The sequence below is a fragment of the Balaenoptera musculus genome, chromosome 3, assembly GCF_009873245.2.
Source record: "Balaenoptera musculus isolate JJ_BM4_2016_0621 chromosome 3, mBalMus1.pri.v3, whole genome shotgun sequence".
Taxonomy (NCBI): domain Eukaryota; kingdom Metazoa; phylum Chordata; class Mammalia; order Artiodactyla; family Balaenopteridae; genus Balaenoptera; species Balaenoptera musculus.
In genome coordinates this window covers 27,575,063-27,597,896 of record NC_045787.1, presented here as the reverse complement: position 1 = coordinate 27,597,896, position 22,834 = coordinate 27,575,063, and the positions used below count along the sequence as shown (strand labels likewise).

Here is a 22,834-nt window from a genome sequence, read left to right as displayed (position 1 = left end):
CTTTCCATTACTGATCGACTTCCAAGGTGGTAAGCCCAGTGCCCTCTTTACTTCAAGTAAAGTTCTTTCGTAACAGGAGAAATTCAAATCTTCTGGTGCCCTCTTAACAACTGTCCTGTCTTTCTTCCTTTTACTGTTAATTTGATAAGTAATTTACAGGCACTGCTTCTAAATTAAATTTGTAATCTACAAAAAGCTTTCAACACATATATTAACTCATTTGATTTGCAAAACCTAAGTATTTTTAGCATACATTTTCAAGGTAAGAAAACAAGATGAGAGGTTGGCTTTTCTGGGGCCTCACTGATTTGTGACTCAGGGACTCAAACCTCAGTAAGATGCTTTCCCTTCTAGCAGTCTACCCCAACTTTACCATCTGAAACTATGCTCTCAAAGTGCCTAATGCTGCTTTACATGTAATAATGATCCAATAAATCTGAATTTCAGCTTTGCTAAACTCAAAATTTTAATCCAAGAGAGCAGGCCTAAACCTTAAGTGTGCTAAGTTTTTAATAATACAAACAAGCTTTGAAAAGAAAAACAGAAATTAAGTGCTGAGTTCTGGTGATATTTTATTTAGAAATACATAGGACCCCCCCCCACCAAAGCCACAAAATCTTAATTTTTCTCTTTTAAATGTCACACTAGTTAGATACAAGGTCGTCCCGAATAATAAATGTATTTACACATTGAACATAAAATAAATATAAAACTGAGAACAAATTAGTTATCCATTGATTCATTTTGCATTCCCACAGTTCATCTTCTGTTTCATTTTCCTTTGCCTTTTATAAATCCTTTTCTTTCTTGCTTTCAAATCTACTTTTGGCTCTGGTTTTACCCACTGTATTTCTATCGGCTTTTCCTCAGCTGGTGTAACAAAAACATCTGCAGTGGGATCATGGGGAAGAATAGTCTTTGGTTGTTTCTTTCTCAGCTTCTGCACGTCTTTCACTTGCTGTTTCTCTCTGTATTTTGCAGCTGTGATGGATCTTATGACACGCCGATGCTAGAAACAAAAAAATATTAAAGGTGCTTTTGAAATAAAAATAAACATTTTATATATGGCAAGGACATTCACTTATGAACCCTACTTCCCTTCACCCTGCGTCATCAAAAAAAAAGCAATTTGTAAGACTGTATGCAGCAAAAACCAAATTCAGTTTCACAGTTAACAGAACAGTTACTTGACAGAATTATTTTGGCCCAAGAGTTCTGGGACATCGAGGACCACTGAACAAAAACAGCTTACCATGTTTGGTGACTGGTAGTGAGGATTTTCATACAAAGTTGGTCCTCCAAAACTTCCCTGGAAAATCTTTATGAGATTTAAGACAAAACGGGGTCCTATTTCTACAAGAGCAGCATCTTCTTCTATGATCTTTAATAAAAAGGAAACATTTCATTTTGGTTTGGATATACTACTCCTAAAATGTATAGAGGCTATATCCTCATTACAAATGTGCCTAAAATAACTGACAACCAATGAAGTTAAGGTGGAAGTGAAACTTGGCAAGTGTCAAATCATCAATACTTTCTGAAATACATTACTGGTTACAGGTAGTTGTCATAGGAAAATATAAATGCTTTTTCAGTGTGTATTTAAAATTGAGTCACTTCAATTTGGTCTGTATCTTGCTTCTCACAATGCGTGTCTTCTTGAAAAATTGTGGTTAAATGAATATTTAAAACTGCAACCATGATAACAAAATGTATTAAAGCACCCTATGGGGCACTCTTTCAAAATTTAAATCAACCCCTAAATTGTTTTTATAAATTTAATTCAAATTAGATTAAAAGGTAGATAAAAAGACATTGGCAAAATTTATTTTTGAATGGTTACTGACTGTGGAATTAAGAGGCAACTTCTGAACTACAAATATTACTATAGTTGGTTAAGGTATGCCTGCCCTCAGGGGTTAAGAAGGGGATATGTTTAACTCACATTGCAAAGTAACCAATATAACAACAACATGCAGAAAAGAGCCCAGTTTACTTCATAAGCTGTCTGAAATTTTGCCTTGCTGCTCTCTTCTACCTCTCCACAGATTTCCAGAATCACCTCTCCTCCTGGATGAATCACTGTATGACTCATCTAATAGTTCTCATTGAATGCTTTCTACAGGGGTTATGTTTTTCAAAGTCTTAAACCTCACCTCACCCCTGGTAGATTCTAACCTCTTGGGAGAGAAACTTATATTTTACTCAATATATAGTAGCTTGTTAGAAAATCCATACACCATATTAGCTGACAGCCATGAACCTAAGTTATGAGATAAAGGTTATTTACTGCAAGTCTGTGGGGAAAAGAAAGCGATGTAAAAGAAAAGAAAAGAATTTATCATTTGCATTTTCCATATCTATAAAAACAATATATCCTAATTTATTTCAAAGTATATTTAAAAGTTAATTAAAGCTAACCTGAAAGTTCCGAAACCATATCCTATTATCCAAAATAGTGAACGTAAACACATGGTCCACAAATGGTTGACTTTTGGGATGATACCGTGGTGTACTAAAGATCTAGTGGGAAAAAGGACACATTAGTTCTGTATTGTATGACATACCATGTGTGCTTTAGATAGCTAAGTTAAAAGGAAGACACTCATTTATATTTTACTAAAAATAGTTTCTAGTAAAGATATTTACCTGAATTAAGAGTTCTTTTAACAAAGCAAAATGTGGTAATTCATCAAAAGCCTATAAAAATAGAGTGAACATATTACTTGACAACATTAGTTTTGTTTATAATTGTTTGTGTTTTTATATTAACTAAATTGAATTATACAACTATATCCACCAAAAACCAACCATGCAAAGTAAGAAAATTAGACCTCATACACTAAATGAGAAACTTACAGGATCAAAAGACAAGAGGGGCCGAGAACCTTTCAAACAGTTTCCAGTCATCTTTAGCTCAGCTAGGGTATGAACTAAAAAAATTATAACAGCAACAAAAATAGTTATAACTTTGGCATGATTATCCAAAAGATTATTTTCAATTTTCTCACAAAAACTTTTAAATTGAGTCAACTTACTATTTTGAACAAGGAATTTAGCAGATGGTCCATGAGGTGAATTTGAAAGCCTAAAAAATATAAAAGCTTTTTCAACTAATTAAAATTTAGAACATAGTAAAAGCTTACTACCAATTCAGTTTAAAAGACACCATAATGTGCTAATAATATTCACATATTCTTTAATCTTATTTAATACATTCTCTTACCACATATAGAGATCTTGTTTTTTCTTAGCTTCAAAATAGATACATTTATTGCAGTTTTTTATTTCACAAACCTAAATGGAGCAAAGTATAGAAAAATGAAGTGGATAATAAAAATAAGATTTAAAGCAATTCAATGCAATGAATATTTAGATGCCTCCAAAAATACTTAAGCAGGTTAATAGGCTACAAAGGTCTAAATCAAGGTAAATTTATTCATGGAAACGTTTAAAGTTCCTCTTAGGTGTTCTGTCCAAGGTAAACTGTGCTCTGCCCACCTCTTTGGTGGAAGCAGCTACTCTTTCTGGCCTAGCATTTTTACTGGCCTCCCTTGGGGAACCTCTTCTTCTGACCATGGTCCTGTGTACAAACTACGAAGATTTAAAACAAATGCCCCAGGGATAAAGCACATTACAATTAGCCTCACCAACTGTAGAAAAATACAGTACTTACAGAACCAAAAACATCCTTTATAATGGTTACTTTGATTTTTAACTCTTTAGCTTTTCGATTTTAAGCTCAAGAAATTTGTTTTTTCTTCCTCATCTGTACTACCATTTCTGTGATTTGGTTCTGTAAAATCACTAAGGAGTTGGTGAAAGGCATGTATACAAAACCTATTTCAAGTTGAATTAAACTTCAACATCTTAAAGATTTACAAAGTCACAATTGAGAAATATACAAAAGCAATAAAAGGAATGAAGTCCTATATTATTTTAGTGTTCATAAACTAATACATATACACTACCTGAGGCTTAAAGAATTCTTCAGTCCAATGCTTTTGTTCCTTACTGATCTTACAATAAACACAACTACACACTAAGTTGTGAGCTTTAGTTGCTGGCAACCCACATCCTGTTTATTTCTCCTATCTTCACTTGAAATTATACTACTTGTTTAGGGCCTGTCTCCCCCATTAGAATGTAAGCTCCATGATGACAGGGACGTTTTTTTAAACACTGTTTCTATAGAATAATGCCATGATAGAGCAGCACTTCAAAAATTTGTGCTAAATGAATAACAGAGGCCTTTCTAGTAGCTAAAGAGAATTATCTTAAAACAATTCTTCTAAGTTTTAAAAGAAAATCTGCTCTGAAAACGCAAGTTTAGTCTTCAACAATACTTTGAAAATTTAACATATTACTAGTTTGTAATATCTTAAGAGCAAATATCACATGCACCGCTTTTAAAACTGGCAAAATACTTTTCAATGAGTTTTTTAAAACATTTAATGGGCTTTTTATTTTATTTACGTTGATAATTTTTATGAGTACCTACTATGAATTTAGAATTTAGTACATTTACTATGTACTAGACATAATGAGAAAAAAAAAGAATGAGATAATCCTTGTCCTCAAGAAATTTCAGTATGCTTGTTGAGAGAAGACAAATATAAGAATGATCAAGAAATAATATATACTGAAGCACTAAACTTTGTGAAATAGACAATGAGCACTATAAAAATTTAAAAGGCAGATAATTAATTAAAAAATTAAAAAATTTAAAAGGCAGATAATTAAAATTTGCGTATCTTATACAAAACAACTTAAAAGTCACTGAATAACTGACTTATTTTTTAAATGAACTATTTCTAGTGTTCCAAATATTGTGTTCCTAAATACAATGTTGCTATAATATTTTACTTTAATTAATTTCTAAAATTACCTCGTTAATCACAAATAACTTATCTTTACGATCCATTTTAGTATCTATAAAAAGAAAAAAAGGTAAGTAAACAAAAAATTTCGAAGCTACTTCAATCAAATCACACATACTTTCTAGGAAATTAAATATTAAGTATTTTTATAATCTTCAGTTTAAATGAGATTTTATTAATCTTCAAAATGATTAGACCTGAAAACACATGACCTCTTTAAAAATCTTGTTCTTTTGAAATGTAAAAATGAGTGATTAAACATAGTCCTCAAGAATTATAAAGCTCTAAGCAGTGTCTCTTACTTGTGTACAGACATACCTCAGAGATGCTGCCGGTTCGGTTCCAGACTACCGTAACAAAGCGAATATCGCAACAAAGCGAGTCACACAAATTTTTTTGGTTTCCCAGTGCATACAAATGTTACGTTTATACTATACTGTAGTCTGTTAAGTGTACAGTAGCATTATGTCTAAAAAAACAACGTACATACCTTAATTTAAAAATATTTTAGTGCTAAAAAATGCTAACAATGAAAGAGTTTGAAATATTGCAAGAATTACCAAAATGTGACACAGACACAAAGTGAGCAAATAAATACCACTGAAAAAATGGCACCAAGAAACTCGTTTGACGCAGGGTTGCCACAAACATTCAAATGGGGGAAAAATGCAATAAAGCGAAGCACAATAAAAAGAGGTATGCCTGAATTCTATGAATCCCTTTCAAAAATGGGAAAATTCTCACAAACCACATTTAGAGCTCATAAATTAAAATTCTCTCATTATTTTCAGAGACCTGAAAATGTAACAGCAGACCTCAGTTTGAGAAACACTGGTCTAAAGAACTGTTATTACCTAGAATTAAAACCAAAAGCACCTCCCAACACAGGCACAAAAACACCTGCATGAGGGCGCTGTCACAGTTATAAACCCCAAACTAGATGTTCTTCACTTGCCTGTAAGATACCCCATTACTAAAAAGAAAAGCTTGGCACTTAGGAGTAGACTGAGTCCCAACTTGAAGGTGCTTGAAATCCTACTCCTAACCCATTAAGTTTTTAATAAAAAGCTTTTTTAAATGCAGAAAGCAATACATGGCAGTCCCGAATCATTTAGAAGGACAAACCAGCTCATGACCTCTGAGAACATTACATTGAAGGCATTCCTGGACCTTTAAGAAATGTTTTGCTAGTTGGGATATCTGTTTAAGAAAGTGAAGAGAATGCTTAATGAATTTTGCAAAGAATTTCTAACAAAATATTAATTGGAAAAATCTTGGCACTGAACAGATACACTTCTGAGAAGTCATGGTTCTTTACCTGACATGCTGAACGAACAAAGTGTGACTCGAAGTGAAAACATATAAACAGGAAAGTTTACAAACACAAAGTTTTAAAGTATATGATGTAAAGGTACCTGCTTTAGAATGAGGCATCAACATTCTCAAGTCTTGCATTAAATGTCTTGTTCTGAAATTTATTCCTCTAGAAGAAAAGATGAGAATCCGTTCCTTATTTTTCCACTTGCCCTAAAGAAAAAAAAGTGAGATGAATTTTAACATTTCATAGTGAATCTATCTTGTTTGTTTGTTTACAGATAAAGCTTCCAAGTAGCAAGCCAAGCAATCCTGACCTTAACCTTTTAATTCAATATCTCTGTAGCACTCACTGACCCCGGCTGCTACCCAGAAATCTCCTTGGCTTCCCTTCTTTTTGTTTTTTTTCTTCAATCTCTCCAATTCCTCCTCCTGACTCTAAAGATTCTTTCTCAGCCCTCTTTTTTATTTCTGATCTCTCCAGGACAGAGTTCTCATAATCATTCTCACAGCTTTGATTGTCAACTAACTCTACAGAAAGGTAAGGAACTCTTTCTAGCCCTAATAATCCAAGTATCTGGCTTACCTCAAATTCAACTCTAGAATACCAACCCTTAAAATCCGGTAAATTTCCTTGCTATTTATTTTTCTGATGATGTCACCATCATTTCAGTCCCCCACGCTTTGACTCTTCTGTTTGCCCTTGTTCTCTCATATCATAAGCACTAGTAAATTCTATCAATCTCTCTTTGCAGCAACTTAGTCCTCTCCTAGTGATACTGCCTTCAAGCTTCAGATTTTTAATCTCATATCAATTGCAAATCTTCTAAATGCTGGTCTTTCCAGCCAGAAGCTCCTCCAACAGACAAGGCAGACTACCACCTACATGCTCTAATCACATCTTTACCTTCCAGGGTTTTCTAAACAAAGTCCAAAATGACACAGCTTTAACACTGGATTCTAAAATACATCTATATTTCTACCTCACTATTGCCCCAAATAAACCCTACACTTTAGCCAATTTGGCTATACTTTTTAAACTGTCAGCATTTCGTCCACTTCAACATCTTTGATTAGTTTTTTTTTTTTTTTTTTTTTAAAGCACTTTTCTTTTTTATAGCTACTTTATTTATTTATTTTATTTTATTTTTGGCTGTGTTGGGTCTTCGGTTCATGCGAGGGCTTTCTCTAGTTGAGGCAAGTGGGGGCCACTCTTCATCGCGGTGCGGGGACCGCTCTTCATCGCGGTGCGCGGGCCTTTCACTATCGCGGCCCCTCCCGTTGCGGGGCACAGGCTCCAGACGCGCAGGCTCAGTAGTTGTGGCTCACGGGCCCAGCTGATCCGTGGCATGTGGGATCTTCCCAGACCAGGGCTCGAACCCGTGTCCCCTGCATTAGCAGGCAGATTCTCAACCACTGCGCCACCAGGGAAGCCCCTGATTAGTTTTTTTGTCTCTCTCGCTCTCTCCCTCTTATATTGTTCCCTCTCATTTTTGAATATCAGAATTTTGCCCTTACCTTGGGATCCAGCTCAAAGGCTAAATCCTTCATGATCTCTTACCTGGTTAACCTAAAGTAATCTTTATCTCTTGCACTTCAGTAATATTTTTTATATTGTGACTCAGATCATAGCTACTATCATATTTCTTTCTAGCTCTTAAAGGGAAGAGTGAGAACACTAACATTTACAGAAAATCTACAAGAAGTCCAGCTTATTTTTCACAAAAAGTAAATCATATCTTCTTGCTCTTAATTTGCAGGTGAGCAAAGAGTTCAAAACGTCCCTGATAATTAATATCAGGGCTAGAATTCAAGCTCATCTTTCATTACTAAAAGCTAACTCCTTTCCCAGTGCTTGCCACTCCACCACAAAGGGTCATTTATCTATCACTCACTACGTGGTAGACAGAGGTCTACGCTAAGTTTGGGAGCGGGGGGAGACAGAAATTAAGAAATCAAACACAATTCTTGTCTCCACAGTATCTGATCTAGCTTACAGAGCTCTCAGTTGAATGAAAGTTAAGCCCAACAACTTGTGTTCACCTCCTTTTGAATAAAAACCATCAACTCATATGAGTTCTTAGTTTTCTTCTAAACTCCAACATGTTAGGAGGAAGTGGTCATGTTCTAGTTTTGCAATCCCAAAGCAGGGGAAACCTAACTTCTTACGTGCCTGGCACGTTAAAACTTTGTCGAATATACGTAAAGGTCATACTATCTACTCCAGCTTTCGTTACCCCTTGAGAGTTAAAGATCAAACAAATCAAAATCATAGTCCCAGAGCAGAGCAACTTTTAAACGACCGCATAACAAGCTTCAGGATCCCTAACTGACCGCAGCTCATTATGGCAGAATGTGGAATTCTGGAAGGGATTCACTGGAATTCATCACTAGAAGGGATATACTCGAGAGCGAGAAACAACTTTAGGGAAAAAGTACTACCCTCCAACGACAACAAAAAATGGAGTAACTGGAAGACCAAACACTGTAACTGAGCCCCCGTTAAGTCGCTTCCTGTGAGCCGGGTAAGAGCTCAGAAGTCCGCCCCGTTGCTCAGCCCGCAGCCTCCAAGACTGCGGCCACGTGCACGAGGGTTAAATGTAAACGCGGTAGCGGACCCCGCCGGGAGACATGGGACCGACCTCCCGAAACACCCCTGCAACTCGGAAACCCGCAGAGCCATCATGTGGTAAGCAGCCCCAACGAAGGCGCGTGAAGCCACGGCCGCAGAGCCTCCTCTACCTTGCAAACCGGGCCTGGGATACGATCTCTCTCTTCCTCCTCCGCCTCCTCTGCTACGTCGCTCGGCTTAGCAGGCGGCTTAGCATCTTTTTCGTTTCTTTTTAGCTTTTTCGCCTGAAACGCCGCGCCTCCACGCCGTTTCCTCTTCGTCACCGCCATCTTGCCCCCCGCCTTCACTCTGGGCCTTCCTTCCGGCTCGGCCGCTCGCTCCGCTTTCCCATCTCTATGGTCCCGGGGCTCGGCTCGGCCGTCCTCCTCCTGCTCTATGGTGCCTCTTTCCCGTCTCTGTGGTACGGCTCGCTCGGCTCTCTAGGCCTCGTCTATCTCTGTGGTGACGGTGGCCGAGCTGGCCGGCCCATCTGAAAAGAGTGGCGGGAGTTGCGCCACTTCTTCCCCAGTTTTCCGGGAGCTGCGTCCTGGCCCGGCGCAAAGGTAACGTTTGGGTGCTCGGGATCCCGAGACTAGTAAGCGGGTGCCGTGGGCTGGTGAGCCGCGCTGTTTAGGACTCTTCGAGGACCTTCCGAGGACTCAAGCCCGCCCCTCTATCGCCTGTTCTGTTAGGAGTAAGGTTGGAGGCGCGGACACCTCAAAACCGACCCGGGGGATACGTAGCCCCAGTTTGGTTGAAGCTGGCCCCGAATGACCGTGTTAGTTGGCCTATTTTTATCCTTCGTAACTTTTCGTGTGTTACTGTCTCCTTAGTAAAGACGACGAAACCGTAGCTTACAGACAGTAATTTCCCCCCAAATTAGAGACAGTTAAGTGGCAGAGGTGGGGTTCAATCCCTGCTCCGCCGAGTTCAACGTCTAGGCCTCTTGCACTCGGCTCAACGCCGGTTGAAATCAGGGGCCTCGTCAGCACTGACGCGGAGTTTTATCTGTCGCATCTCATCAGGTGTTTCGTGACCCCGCGGGAGCGGGTGTTGGCCCCTGGAGCATCCCTCGGAGCCGAATGCGCCGTGGACCATGCCCCTCCTAACCCAGCAGATCCCAGATGAGAATGATTACAGCTTAGTGGCCAACCTTGACAACGTCAGGAATCTCTCCACTATCTTGAAGGCCATTCATTTCCGAGAACATGCCACGTGTTTCGCTACTAAAAATGGAATCAAGGTTACAGTGGAAAACGCAAAGTGTGTGCAAGCAAATGCTTTTATTCAGGTATGGAAGTAGGCACTTTTAAGCCTGTGACATATGATATTCTTCACCCAGCTCAATGAATTCCAAGGGTCTTAATAGACATCATTTAAGTTAGAGAACAAAATATCATTATTTGAATTATTTTTCTCTTCTGGTAACAAATTCTTTCCCCATCGTGTTTTACAGAGATAATGGTTAATAATAATAATGTCTAAAATATATTAAGCTAAACTATAGGCGAGCACTTTTCTGAGTGTTTTATATGTTGCCAACAGTCCTGCAGCTGGCAAGTGGCATAGTTGGGATGAGAACCCAGAACACTTGTTTCCATAGTATGTGCTCTTTTGCACTACCTTCCTATTATTAATTTTTTTCCTTGTATTGGTTATAATCTATTTGTTCTTACAAAGTAATATTTGTATGGTTCAGATAGGATTTCAGATTTAATTCAGCATTTTTTTTAGAACACCTCAGTGCACAGTGTGACCTCAGGTACAGAGGGATAAATAAGACATGGTTCCTGTCCTCAAAAGAAATTGAAAACCGGTATGACTCATGCGGTGTCTGTTTGGCTGTTTTCCAAATGACCTTCGCCGAAATGATGGGCACAAAACGGAGAGAAGGGAGGGTCATGTGGAGGATAGTTTAGCTCCAAGAGGCTAGATGAAGGACCTTTCATAAAGTTTCGCACGGGACTGAAATCAGTTACACCTTCAACTGTTGAGTAGCAGTATTCTAATGGATCACAATTGAAAAAGTTTAAGATGTTCTGATTGATAATCAGAAATTATTTTCATGGGGTTAGCACAATATTGTTATTTTAAAAACATATAAAGTGAAATCTAGAACCTTATCTGAGTTTTCATTCTTTAATGTATATACATTTTCACATTTACATTTTTTCATAGGCTGGAATATTTCAAGAGTTTCGAGTTCAAGAAGAGTCTGTTACTTTTCGAATTAATTTAACTGTCCTTTTAGACTGTTTATCTATTTTTGGATCAAACCCTATGCCAGGTGAACTATTTTATTATCATTATAACAACATAAAAGCATTATACAGAATGGTCAGAAAAATACAGGCAAAGTTATTAGAATATAAGTAATATAAACATTTGTTTAGAAAATTAATTGCCAATTCATTTTTCATTTGCCACAATCATGGATTCTGATTTTTCACAGTATTAATAGAAAGTGTGCTTATGGTTCTTTTCATATTTGCAAAAGTATTTACATTCATCTTTGTTTTAATTTATGAAGCTTTTAGGATTTTAAATTTGAACTAATCAAAAGAAGACTTTGAACATGTCTTAAATATCTTTAACATTGAGAAATATGTTTTAATTGCTTCTTTTTTCTAACTTGTCTAGAATTACAGTTAGTGGCAGAAAAAATAGATACCAATTGTCCTGACTCCCAGTTTACTGTGTTCGAAATTTGTTTGCTTTTTTTCTTTAATCCCTGTTTATAAATTATGTTTATTTTCTTAAATGCTTTCCTTTAAAATATTTATATATTTTTAGGAATAGTGAATTTGGTTGCTCTAGATATAAAACAACAAGCAATCCCTAGAAGAATGATTTTTTATTTCATAGGAAAGGAATCTGGATATTTGCTAGGGAAAATTCAGTTATGGTCTTCTAGAAAATATATTTTAATTTTGTAATGACAATTCCATTATTATTGGAATTGGTTAAAATTATATTTTCTAATGCAGTGTTCCCCAGCTGGTTTTCCATAAAAGCATCTGCCTTCCCCCATTCCTCACTGTGGTTCTCCACCCAGTAAGGAAGAGGAACTAGAGTGTCCTGTCATATTCCTCCTCCTCTCTAGTGGTTTGCAGAGGTAAAACCCTAACCACCAGTAACCATCCTTTTTCTCCCAATTAGACCTTAAAATTTGAGGAAATGTAAAGACTATCTCCCAATAGAAAAGGTTGGAAGGGTCCTTATCACAGTGAATACACTGATGTTATAGTAAGACAATATATCAAAGCAATCCATCGTTGCACAAATTGAACCTTCACGAATAGCATAGCCTAGTCCACAACAGTTATTACATGCCAGTATTGGACCATGTAGATTCTCCATCCTGAAGTTGTATATATATAATCAACTATTTCTGAGGTGTTTTTTGGCAACCTGGAAAACGATTTCAAAGAGTTACATTACATTTTGTTCCCAATTTTTTACAGTTATTTTTGTAATTGTCTACAGACAGCTATCATCAGGGAAGATGTGATCCCTTCTTATAAGGATATACATACATATATGCTAGAAATGGACAGGATAAAATATTCTTGAGGAGTTTTAGGCATCATGTGAGGAGAAGCTGAACCCAGAGCTATAAGCTGAGCCCTGAGTATGATTTGCTTCCATTGCAGGGACTTTAACTGCACTTAGGATGTGTTACCAAGGTTACGGTTACCCTTTGATGCTATTTCTGGAAGAAGGAGGAGTGGTGACAGTCTGTAAAATCAACACTCAGGAGCCCGAGGAGACTCTGGATTTTGATTTCTGCAGCACCAATGTCATTAATAAAATTATTCTGCAGTCAGAGGGACTCCGTGAAGCATTTTCCGAATTGGATATGACAAGTGAGGTCCTACAGATCACCATGTCTCCAGATAAACCTTATTTCAGGTACTTGAAAGCAGTACAGTTATAGTTAATGTAGTTTACTCCATCTCCCTACTTACACATTTGCTTAGGATGCAGAATTTTTATTATCCAGGTTACTAGAATTTTCAGAACTTTAGAGAGCTTTTACTCTTACTTCATACTTTTTTAGGTCAGGACACGAGGAAGACCCGGGAAGATTAACTCACTATTTAAAGCTTCATAGGTAGTGTTGGTTTCTAGAAGAGTAGCCCAGTCTCCTAGTTCATAACCTAGTGGTCTTTTCATTGTTGTACTACTTACTGTTGTAGATAGGTTGCATCGTGAGGAAAATTGGGCTTAAACTTTTGGAAAAGGTGTTTGTAGTATACGGTATCTCATTTTCTTTCCTTTCAAGTTAGTACAGGATGCAAAAGGAAATAGGTGTTTTCTATACATGGTTCATTCACTAAGTATCTATTGATCACCTACTGTGTACATATTTGCCTTATTAAGCACTACAGGAATGAACAGCTTAAAATCAAGGTGACAAGGATATATGTGAAACAGCTCAGAGGGAACAAAATTACATTCCGTTAAGTTCCAAAATAATATACATAAATACTTAGGGAACCAGCACTTAGGCAGGAATGGTCAAGGTGAGCTTCCTAAGAGAGGGCAATTTTCATCAGGAATACAGTGTCAGAAACTATCAAGCTGCTTCTCATGTTTTGACCCAACAAATTATGAAATGGCAAAACTCTTTTCACGATCAGAATCAATTTAGAGAGAGAATTTAAATGTCTTCTCTTTTGAAATATTTCAGAATATTAAAGAGTAAAGGAGTTAAATACATACAGTATGAGAGGTGTAATTGTTCTTTTTGTATCTACTTTAGAAGAACTGCAGGCCTTTCTCATAGGTTAGGCAGTTAAAAATTTGGCTCAAGATTGGTTAAAATATTAATCAAAATGGAAATCAGTGGAACCCTTCTTAAGCAGTGATATGAATTAAAATTCCAGGCACTTAAACAGAGTATTCCAGAGGCTCCCCATCTAAATGATCTCTCAGCATGAGTAACTAGATGGATCATGATCTCTTTCATCTCCCGTATAGGAAGTTATTTGATGGTGGGGAACTGGAAGTTGAAATATTTTTTTTTGGCTACGTTAAACTTGAGGAGCCTGTGACACTAGGGAGTAGTTGGATATACAGAGCTAGAGCTCAGGAGATCAGTCTAGACTGGAAATTTAGATCTGGGAGCCATCAGCATGGCTGGGCATGGACAACATAGCTGAGAGAAAGAGGTGATGTTAGAAGAGAGAAAAGACGGATCCTGGGGAGAGCCAGCACCTAGGTCTTTATCACTGTGCTCATATAGTCTCATCCATACGTTAACCCCAAAGCAAATGATCAGTAAGTTCATGCAGGTTAAGTAAACATATAAACATTCATAAATTGTCTACAAACTGCTGATATTACCAAGCAAAGAAAACCATAAAACAGCCTGAAGAACAGTCTGGGATACAGAAAAGCCCTAATTGCTTGGTGGGGCAGTAGAGACAGGGAACAGGACCCCAGGCTTGCAGTTGATGAAGATCAGGGTCTTCTGTCACTCCTCAGCTCTCTCCTGTTATATGGTTCTGATTTCAGGAGGAGGAAAGGACAATATCAGAGTAGAATTCAGGTAATGAAATTGAGGCAAATCCCTATGGATTCCTTTTGTGACTGGCTTTTTTCAAAGCCATTTATTAGTTGCTAGCTCTCCTGTACTCCCACAGCATCCTACAGGAATCTTTATTATGTAATTGTTATAGTGTCTTGTCAACAGGTGTTTACATACCTGTTTCACTCACCAGAATGAGCTTCTTAAGGAAGTGTTTTCTTATTTGGATCCTAATGTGGCTTATTGTTGGACCAATGAATAAATGAGTTGCTCATTTTCTACTATAGGTTATCTACTTTTGGGAATGCAGGAAGCTCCCACCTTGACTATCCCAAAGATTCTGATTTGATGGAATCATTTCACTGTAATCAGACCCAGGTCAACAGGTCAGTTCTTAATATAGAGGTTGCCATTGGTGATGAAGTTGAGGTTAAATACCACATTTCTATGAAATAAATTTTTTAAAACTTTCAATGTATAGATAAAAGTATAGCATTAAGAAAAATAAACAGGTTGCTGAGTTGGGGATTTTGGATTGCAATAGTGGATGAAATTTTTAAAATGAAGAGAAAATACTAGCAAATTGGACAAGTATTTGATTTTATTCTTATATTTGCTACTTGGTAGTTCTTGGCTAATTTTTGTCCTTTACTTGGAATTATGAGCACTGCTTTAAGTGTGTCTAAATAACAGCTTTTTATTTATTTTTCTACAGATACAAGATTTCTTTACTGAAACCCTCTACAAAGGCATTAGTCCTATCTTGTAAGGTATCTATTCGAACAGATAACCGAGGATTCCTCTCATTACAGTATATGATTAGAAATGAAGATGGACAAATATGTTTTGTAGAATATTACTGCTGTCCTGATGAAGAAGTTCCTGAATCTTAGTCTTAAGTATGGCAAGCCACTGTGCTATTTATGTACACATTCATGATTGGTCATGTTCTCATTCTGAGTGCAGCACTCTTTGTGATTTCTTATTGGATTTTCTAAGGGGAAGAAGCATGGAAGAGATAGGAGCTAAGTTCCTGCCCCCTAATAGTTGCTGTATATTTTATAAGTAATGTTTTCATGTAGTCAGATTATCCAGTACTGGACTAGCCTGTGGTTCTGTCTTTTGAACTCATGGGAATCGTTATGAGCCAAGATGAGTAAGTTTTATGTTTTATTCTACTTAAGCAGGACATTCCAAGAGTCTAAAACTTTAAAGTTTGATGAAGCCATATCTGAAATGTTCTTTTATTTATTTACTGTTAGAAAAAGCAATGGCATACGGGCATCCCTCCCTAGTTGGAATTCTGGAGAATCTGTCTTAAAGCAGTGGTTCTCAGAGTGTTGTGCCTAGATCACCTGGAAACTTCTCAGTAACTCTGGGGGTGGGCCAGCAATCTGCAGTTTAAAAAGCTTCCCCCCAGGAGATTCTGATAAGTGCTCAAGTTTGAGAACCACTGTTTTAAAGGATACTTTTTAAAAAATAGTCTTTAATTGCATTGAAGTGACTGCTTTTAACTGTGATTTCTTCACAAATGTTCTGAAGTTTAGGCTTCGTCAAACAAGTCTGAATAAATTATTCAGATTAATTAAGTCTTAATTAATTAAGTCTGAATAAATTATTATGATTTATTTTTCAAGTGTACATTTTGAAGACATCTGTGAACAGGCTATAAAACAGTCTTCAGAGTTACAGATTTTCATCTTGTTCTGAAAACTGTTTAGTGTAGTAAGTACTTATTAGATACCTTCTATTTGCCTATAAGAGTTTCTCAGTCAAACCAAGGTGTACAAAACCATGTATTAAGTGATTTTATACTTTCTTAGGTAGTTTTCAATGAAATAATTTTTGTGCTATGTAGGTTAAGAGAATATAACACTAAATTATCTAACTTGTTTTCTATTAGAAAAAGTATATAACTAAAATGAAGTTTCTGCACCATGCGACAGCAGCTCAGTGTCTCTCAGTGGCCAGGCACTTTTGGCCTTCGGAGAGTATTTCAGCAAAGCACTTCAGGGAAAAGCTCCTCCAGAACATTATGTAGGCACTGCTCCCAGGCACGTGTACAATTTGTGCAATTCTGGGTGTCTAGTCCAGGGTGAGTACCTGATAACTAATAAATCTTCCAGGCAATCTCAGGGTGCCCAGCTGGTACAAAAGAAGTTGGAGTTTTGTAAAGTATAGTATATGTTTGAGAAGGAAATGATTAAATCTACTAAATGTCCAAATATTTTTTTGTCTGGATAAACACAAGATCAAAACAAGTCTAAAACATAATTATGAAAATACTGAATCAGTGAACATTTCAAGGACTACAGTTTTCCTTTAAATTTAAAATAGGGCGGTTGTTTTTTTCTTCATTGGCATGTCTAGAACCTAGGATGCAATAATATTTGTTAGGTGAAAGAACCTCCACTTTCAGATTATTAGTCACTATTTAATTCCATTATTTAGGTTTGAATTTATTTTGACCTAATGTATTTTTTTTCAAGTTGAACCTATAAAGAATTTAAAACATGTATCGACTTAATAAGACTTTTTTGCACATTTAAGACTATTATTTTAGCCGCACGTATCTTGAGTTATTTAGAATTCAGAAACTAATGAATTTAATTCTTTCTAAATCACCCTGACATCAAGGTGTGACTTAATAAAGAATTTTCTTTTTATGCGTGCTCTATTTGTCTAGTTTAACTTTGTTCAAGTTCCTATGAAAGACCACTAGGGGGAGCAGTTCCTCAGGCAGAGCAGGATGCTTTGGTGTCTACAAATTCAGTTCATGTGTCACGTATAGAAGACTATGATCTTATTTTTAAGATTATCTTTGCCTTTTTGAAGTTTATCTCATATTCTTTCCAGTAAAATTGTGCTTACCAGGAATAGGTAGGTAATATTTTTTCCGTTTTTTAATTCGTTTATTCCCTACTTGATGATGATGTGTTTCCACCTAGAATGAATGATTCAAAACAATAAAAATAAAATGATTTGTTAAATTCTATTGTTCTAATAAAAATAAGTCTTGTAACATAATCATTTTTACAAGAAGCCACAGGATTTCTGTGGTGCTATCGAGTAGTCCTGCTAAGAATTAGTTACAGTTGCTGAAAGGGCAGCATTTGGCGTTCCCTATAGCTTAGAGTGAGGGGTTTTCAGAACAGTGTAGACTCCCTGCTCCCCTTCCTGTCTTCACACTGCTGGCCCTTGTCCCCACGTGAAACAAAAGCTGTTGGGTCCTGAGAAATGAGGGAAATTGTATAGTATTTTCTCTTTTCCCAAGTATGTACTAGTAGTGTTTTTATACATGTGTCAGGTTACGTGCACCCCTGCGGCAGGCAGTTGGCAGCTCTACCGTGGATTTCTCACTCCAGCAGTGGACAGCTCGTGCTCTAATCAGAAATGCCACAGGCGGCTGTTACAGGTGTTTCTGGCATCCATATCTTAGTCACGGCCAGAAGTTTTGGTAATTAGCAGAGAAAATGTTTGAAGTAGGTTTTCTTTTGGAAATTAATAGCTCATTGATCAGTATAATAGCTAATAGTAGTGGCTCTCATTGGTAAAACTAGAGGTATTCAGGATATGTGAACTAAATTATTTCAGAGTAGTTCCCCATCCTTGCATGGAAAGGATACAAGAATCTAGTGAGGCCTGTAGCCTGTACCCTTAGGCCTGGTGTATAAGGCTTGACCCTCCTAAATGGTCTTACTTCCTGCCATTTTGTCCAAAGATTGCCGGTTGCTTGTTGCTGAATGGATTAGGACAATCCCTCCTCTGGAATATTGTCAGGTTTGCCTTAAGTGGACCTTTCATGGAAAGTGGTGGGTAAACTGCCGAAACAGAGAAGTAAGGCTTCACTGAGCTTATGAAACAGGTTGCATAAACTCTTTGCATGCTTGCTAATGAACGTTTATTAAAATTTGTATGTGGGACAGTTGATCTGGGCTTGATTTTTTTTTTAACTACCTTCTTATCTACCTCAAATTTCAGTGGCCAGTAGCTAATTTAAAAGAATGTAAAAGTTGTATATGACCTTATTGACTAGGTCAGCTAGAAACATCAGGTGTTTGATTGGACTGTTATCCAGATTGCTGCTTCCCACTGAATGAGTTTAGAAAGTAGTTTAGTTCTCATCTACAGTCTGCCACGAGTGAAACTTCGTAGTAAGTTGTGTTGTGCTGAACATTTCCAATGTAGTTTCTTAAAACTTAGGGATTTCACAAAATAGTAAAATTTTAAAACTTTTGGAACCAAAATAGGTGACAACTTTCTATTTTGTCAGATATGAGGATATTAAAACTATAACTAACATTCATTATTACTACCATTTCATAAAACATTTTAAAGTCAAAATCTCAGAGAGTGGACAGTTAGCAATTTTATACTGTCAATAAAGAAAAACTGGAAATATTAAAAATAATTTCAAATGAAACAAGAGGGTTACACCATAACATTTTATTTTACAGTGCTATACTTTGTGCTCTTGTTTTCTGTATATAGGTTTGTCAGTTTGGAGATGTTAAGATTTTGGAGTCTCACAAAATAGTAAAATTTTAATTTAGTGCCACCCAAAAATGGAGTCTGAATGGCCACTTCTTTCTGATACTTCGTTTTTATCACAGTTAATGTTGAAAATCCATTTTCAGCTGGATATGTGAAAATGGAAGCAACTCTTCTGAGGCTGCCTTAGTCAATTCAGAGCATTCTGGGCAAGAAGAGCAGCAGTCCCATCTCCAGACAGGGCTAAAATCTGCAGTGACCGACTGGGTGACCAGTTCATAGGCACTGCAGAGAAGGTCAATGGAATATAGGTGCCTTCAGCCAGGGCCGCAACCTGAGACCTCAGTCCTGAGTGCCAAGCTTAAAGCATTCTGGGAATCAGCTGAGGGAGAGCGGCTGCAGCCAGGAAGGAGGAAGCCTGGCAGTCCGAGGACGAGCCACTGGATTAACTAACTGGTGTATGTGTACTCCTGCCGCAGCAGAACACTGCTCACTGCTGATGCCTTGGGTACTGGCTGATTATTAGGATTTACACACTGGACAAATGGCTGAAATGAAAAAATACTTTCTTAAATGAAGAACCAAGATGTGGCTCTGGAAGCACTGAGTGAGTGACAGAGATGTTGTCAGAGACAAATTCGGATCCCCAAATACACATGTGTTTGAGCTCTATTAAATCAGCTCAGGTAACTGAGGAGCGATGAAAAGGGAAAAATAAAAGCTTTTTATAATATAAACTTGAATCTGATTTCTCCTTTGTCCCTGGGTACACAAAGGAATATGATTCGAGATTGCCTGTTTCCTAGACATACACTTGTTCAGGGGCTCAGGATTTTTTTTAACAACCTTGGTGAGCATTCCTTTCCTAAAACGAGCCTTTTTAATCCAGTTTGGTGGGGGCAGCGTAGTGGGATGGAAAGAGTAATCATCTGTGATTCAGAGAGTCTGCTTTATAATCACCAGATTGACCTTGAACAAATCAATTTTTCGTACCCCTGGTTTTTTCATTTATAAGAATCAAAATGGCCTTCCTGACTTCAGTAAACCAGATCAGGCCAGTGTTTCAGAAGATCAAACATTTCCTCACAAAGCGGTTTTAATGACCTCAAACAGGTTATGGCTAAAAATTCTTACAAATAGTATATTTAAATGTTTGCAAATAAACTATAATACTTAGGTATTGCAGGATTTTCTTGAAAAGAACTGAAAAGAATGAAAGTAGTTAGAAAAAGGGAAATGGAAGATAATATGAGTCCTAGTAACATGAAAAACTAACTTAAAGCATGTGTCTAAAGATTTCTTCTCCCAAGTGACAGGATCCTGGTTTCTAATGGTTCTTGGGTACTTTACCTGTAATGCTGCTAAGTGGACCTTTTTTTTTTTCCAGAGTCCTTTGTTCTGCTTTTGATTTGCCACTGCTGTCAGTGTTGGTAAATATATTCTGTGGTCCAGAATTTTTGTTATTAAGGTTGGCTTTATTGTTGGCTAGCTTGTGTAGAGGTTTTCTCTTTACTGTTTACGGAAGACCTAGAGCAAAGGAGAAAACCATTTGTGCATTTTTCTTGGTTCTTGCCTTCTCTCCCTCCTGCTAGCACCAATCACTGCCTTATTGACCTAGAAGGCTGACCTCAGTCTGAGGCAACTATTTCACCATGTGACCATCCCCCTAAAATGCTGACTCTGCTCATAGGCCTCCGAAATGGTACTAGAGTCTTGGGTCTTCTCCCTAAAGAACAGGGAACCTTTTGCTTGATTCAGATGGCAGGTCAAGGATATCTAGGATACATGGATTGCTTTTAATCACAGCTGAAAGTTTTTATGTAATGTAGGGCCTTTTATAGTGTTCATGATTTTCAGGCGATTTCTTCTCCTGAGCACAGAGATTTACAGCCCAGAGGCGCTTAAATGCTAAAAAGAGGATCTTTCATCCCCATTTCCAGCCATTAAGATTTCCATACTCCGTTTTCTTAATACTGGAGAAGTTGGGCAAGAGTTAGAAATAATCTGGTCCAAAAGACTGATCCAGAAACCCGGTTTCTATTAAGTGTTCTTCAGTTACCTCCTATTTAGACCACAAGCCTGCAACAAGTGTGGTTTGCATAGCCCCTGTTCGAAAAAAAAAAAAAAAATTTTGTTCCATAGAAATATGAGCTACAAAATTTTATGAGCAACTTGAGGTTTTTTTACATGCAAGTCGTCACACTGAAGACTGATTCATTCTCTACTACTGGACCATATAAAATACAGAAAGCTATCTGGCACTTTAACTTCCTTGTCAGTAAACCAAGAGATACTGTGATTCCAAATTTGAAGAAGAAATAGGCACCAATTAAGTCAATTGCCCAGAGGTCTCATAAAATCAAGGGTCAGCAAAGATCAGAGAGGGATCTCTGCTAGGCACAGCAACTAGAAATCAGCCTTGGGCCTAGTGCTCTCCCACCACAAGGTGGCACAATTCCCCTTGCCTGAAATCTTTGGTTACTGAAAGAACACTGACTTCCATATCATCATCGTCTTTGCATATAAGTAATTATATCGGACTGCCTCCTCTATGATATTATGTTTCCAGGGGCTAAGCGCTAGCTCACTTTTGAGAGATTAACCAGCAAAATGTTTTCCACACCAGCGTAGTGGTAGCTTTTCACAGTTAGTAGCCCCTATCTCATTTTCCTTCATTGCCAATGGTGTAGCTAGAAGGTAATGAAGTCAAAGCCCAGGTTTCAGTTAATATGAAAAGAACTTATTTATTACATGATAACCACTTTACATACATTATCTCATTTTTGCAGCGTCACCAAGAGATAGGTACTATTCTCATCCCCATCCTATGGATGAGAAAACCAGGATTACACACAGCCAGAAAGTGGTGGTTCTGGGATTTGAGCAGGCTTGTCTGTCTCCAGAGCTAGAGCTCTTAACCACCATGAATCATAAAGAAAAATTAGTTCATAGGGATGTGTTGAAGTCATGTTTCTATGATCAGATAAAATAGTTCATTGGTGAGGTAGTCATTGTTCAGAAAGAACTTATGTCCTAAAGTGGGGCCCAAATCCTTTACCAAACTCCACAAGTATTCTTGTACCCTCAGTTCAAACAGTGCTCTACATACCTTTTGCTTTAAATAAAACCAGACCTAAGATATTTTCTCTATGGCTCTAAATAAGGTTTTATTTGCCAAAATTTAAATCACTGACCATTTTAATTAAAAAGAATTCAGGTAAATAAATAAATACAGTGGCTTTTTAAAAATTAATTTGTTCCCAACATGCCAGTAGGGAAGTTTAGTATGTCAAAAGTTCTGAGAAGTCCTTCAGGAAGTAAACCTGTGTCACTTTGTTTAATTCAGTTTGGTTTCCTCCTAAACTGAGTTCTTTCACAGAGCCGTTCTTCCTCCATCCCTTGGAATCAACATTGAAATACCCTTTAGGAAGTGCTGCCTGGTACAGCTGCCTTGAAGAACTTACCATCCTTTCATACACTGCCCTCTGTCATGCCTCTGTGCTTTTGCATATAGAGTACCTTCTTCCTGTAATGTCTTCTCTTCTCCTTCTGGATGAACTGTTACTCGCCCTTCAAGAAACAACTCAAATGTAACCCTCTCTATGAAGTCTTCTCCAGCCTTCTTAGACTGTCTCTCCTTGCTGCTCTTAGTGCTCTGAGACTTCTATTAGAGAATCTATATTTCACATTTTCATTATTTTTCATGTTTGTCTCTTGCACTAGATTGTTGTCTCCTTAAGAGTAATGGCCGTGTTTTATTTATCTTATTTTATTTTATTACCACCTGCAGCTCTAACTGCACCTAGCACTTAGTAGGAGCTCACCAGATAAATTTGTTGAAGGACTGTTGAGGAAAGTGAGGCTCAGAATGTTTAAGCAACTTAAGGTTACACTGCTGTTTCATAGCAGAGTTTGGGACTCACACACAAGGCGCCTTGACTCAAGGTATACCGCTGTTTCACTGGGCATGAATAGCAAATTTGTAGCAGAAGTTTAGCTCTTCCC

General features: G+C 37.4%; 3 protein-coding genes across 5 annotated transcripts in view; 1 reads left to right on the top strand and 2 right to left on the bottom strand.

Annotated features, from left to right (window-relative positions):
• Window positions 1-555: 555 nt before the first annotated feature.
• On the bottom strand, window positions 556-9,209 carry BRIX1 (biogenesis of ribosomes BRX1). The gene is made up of 10 exons (XM_036846533.1): window positions 8,937-9,209; window positions 6,296-6,407; window positions 4,889-4,932; window positions 3,227-3,297; window positions 3,039-3,088; window positions 2,860-2,933; window positions 2,650-2,700; window positions 2,422-2,523; window positions 1,253-1,381; window positions 556-1,009 (listed from the first exon to the last, which is right to left on the bottom strand). Exons 1-10 carry the CDS (start codon window positions 9,093-9,095, stop codon window positions 740-742), a joined length of 1,062 nt encoding a protein of 353 aa, XP_036702428.1. The 5' UTR covers window positions 9,096-9,209; the 3' UTR covers window positions 556-739.
• A 3-nt stretch (window positions 9,210-9,212) lies between these two features.
• RAD1 (RAD1 checkpoint DNA exonuclease) lies at window positions 9,213-20,186 on the top strand. Of its 3 annotated transcripts, XM_036846536.1 has the most exons (7): window positions 9,214-9,368; window positions 9,831-10,096; window positions 10,984-11,092; window positions 12,459-12,717; window positions 14,626-14,724; window positions 15,054-15,108; window positions 18,976-20,186. In XM_036846536.1, the coding sequence occupies exons 2-7, from the start codon at window positions 9,902-9,904 to the stop codon at window positions 18,985-18,987; spliced, it is 729 nt and encodes a 242-aa protein (XP_036702431.1). In that variant the 5' UTR covers window positions 9,214-9,368; window positions 9,831-9,901; the 3' UTR covers window positions 18,988-20,186. The 3 variants fall into 3 exon arrangements, with proteins under 3 accessions (XP_036702430.1, XP_036702431.1, XP_036702429.1); XM_036846534.1 differs by lacking the exon at window positions 18,976-20,186 and having other exon boundaries at window positions 15,054-18,961; XM_036846535.1 differs by lacking the exons at window positions 14,626-14,724; window positions 18,976-20,186 and having other exon boundaries at window positions 9,213-9,368; window positions 15,054-18,962.
• A 96-nt stretch (window positions 20,187-20,282) lies between these two features.
• The window catches only part of TTC23L (tetratricopeptide repeat domain 23 like), a 57,955-nt gene continuing 55,403 nt past the window's right edge, over window positions 20,283-22,834 (bottom strand). Inside the window, exon 13 of the mRNA XM_036846076.1 lies at window positions 20,283-20,356. Within this exon, the coding sequence (XP_036701971.1) occupies window positions 20,305-20,356 (52 nt within the window). The 3' untranslated portion in view covers window positions 20,283-20,304. The remainder of the gene's footprint in view (window positions 20,357-22,834) is intronic.

What these genes read in the sequence shown, in the direction of transcription:
- BRIX1 (XM_036846533.1), bottom strand. Translation starts at nt 9,095, where the DNA reads ATGGCGGTGACGAAGAGGAAACGGCGTGGAGGCGCGGCGTTTCAGGCG. An exon ending in CCCTCTTGTCTTTTGATCCT is followed by an intron (nt 2,701 to 2,859) that starts GTAAGTTTCTCA and finishes CTATTTTTATAG; the next exon opens with GCTTTTGATGAATTACCACA. An exon ending in TAAAAGAACTCTTAATTCAG is followed by an intron (nt 2,524 to 2,649) that starts GTAAATATCTTT and finishes TTTTCCCACTAG; the next exon opens with ATCTTTAGTACACCACGGTA.
- RAD1 (XM_036846534.1), top strand. Translation starts at nt 9,902, where the DNA reads ATGCCCCTCCTAACCCAGCAGATCCCAGATGAGAATGATTACAGCTTA. An exon ending in AAGCAAATGCTTTTATTCAG is followed by an intron (nt 10,097 to 10,983) that starts GTATGGAAGTAG and finishes ATTTTTTCATAG; the next exon opens with GCTGGAATATTTCAAGAGTT. An exon ending in TGGATCAAACCCTATGCCAG is followed by an intron (nt 11,093 to 12,458) that starts GTGAACTATTTT and finishes CTTCCATTGCAG; the next exon opens with GGACTTTAACTGCACTTAGG.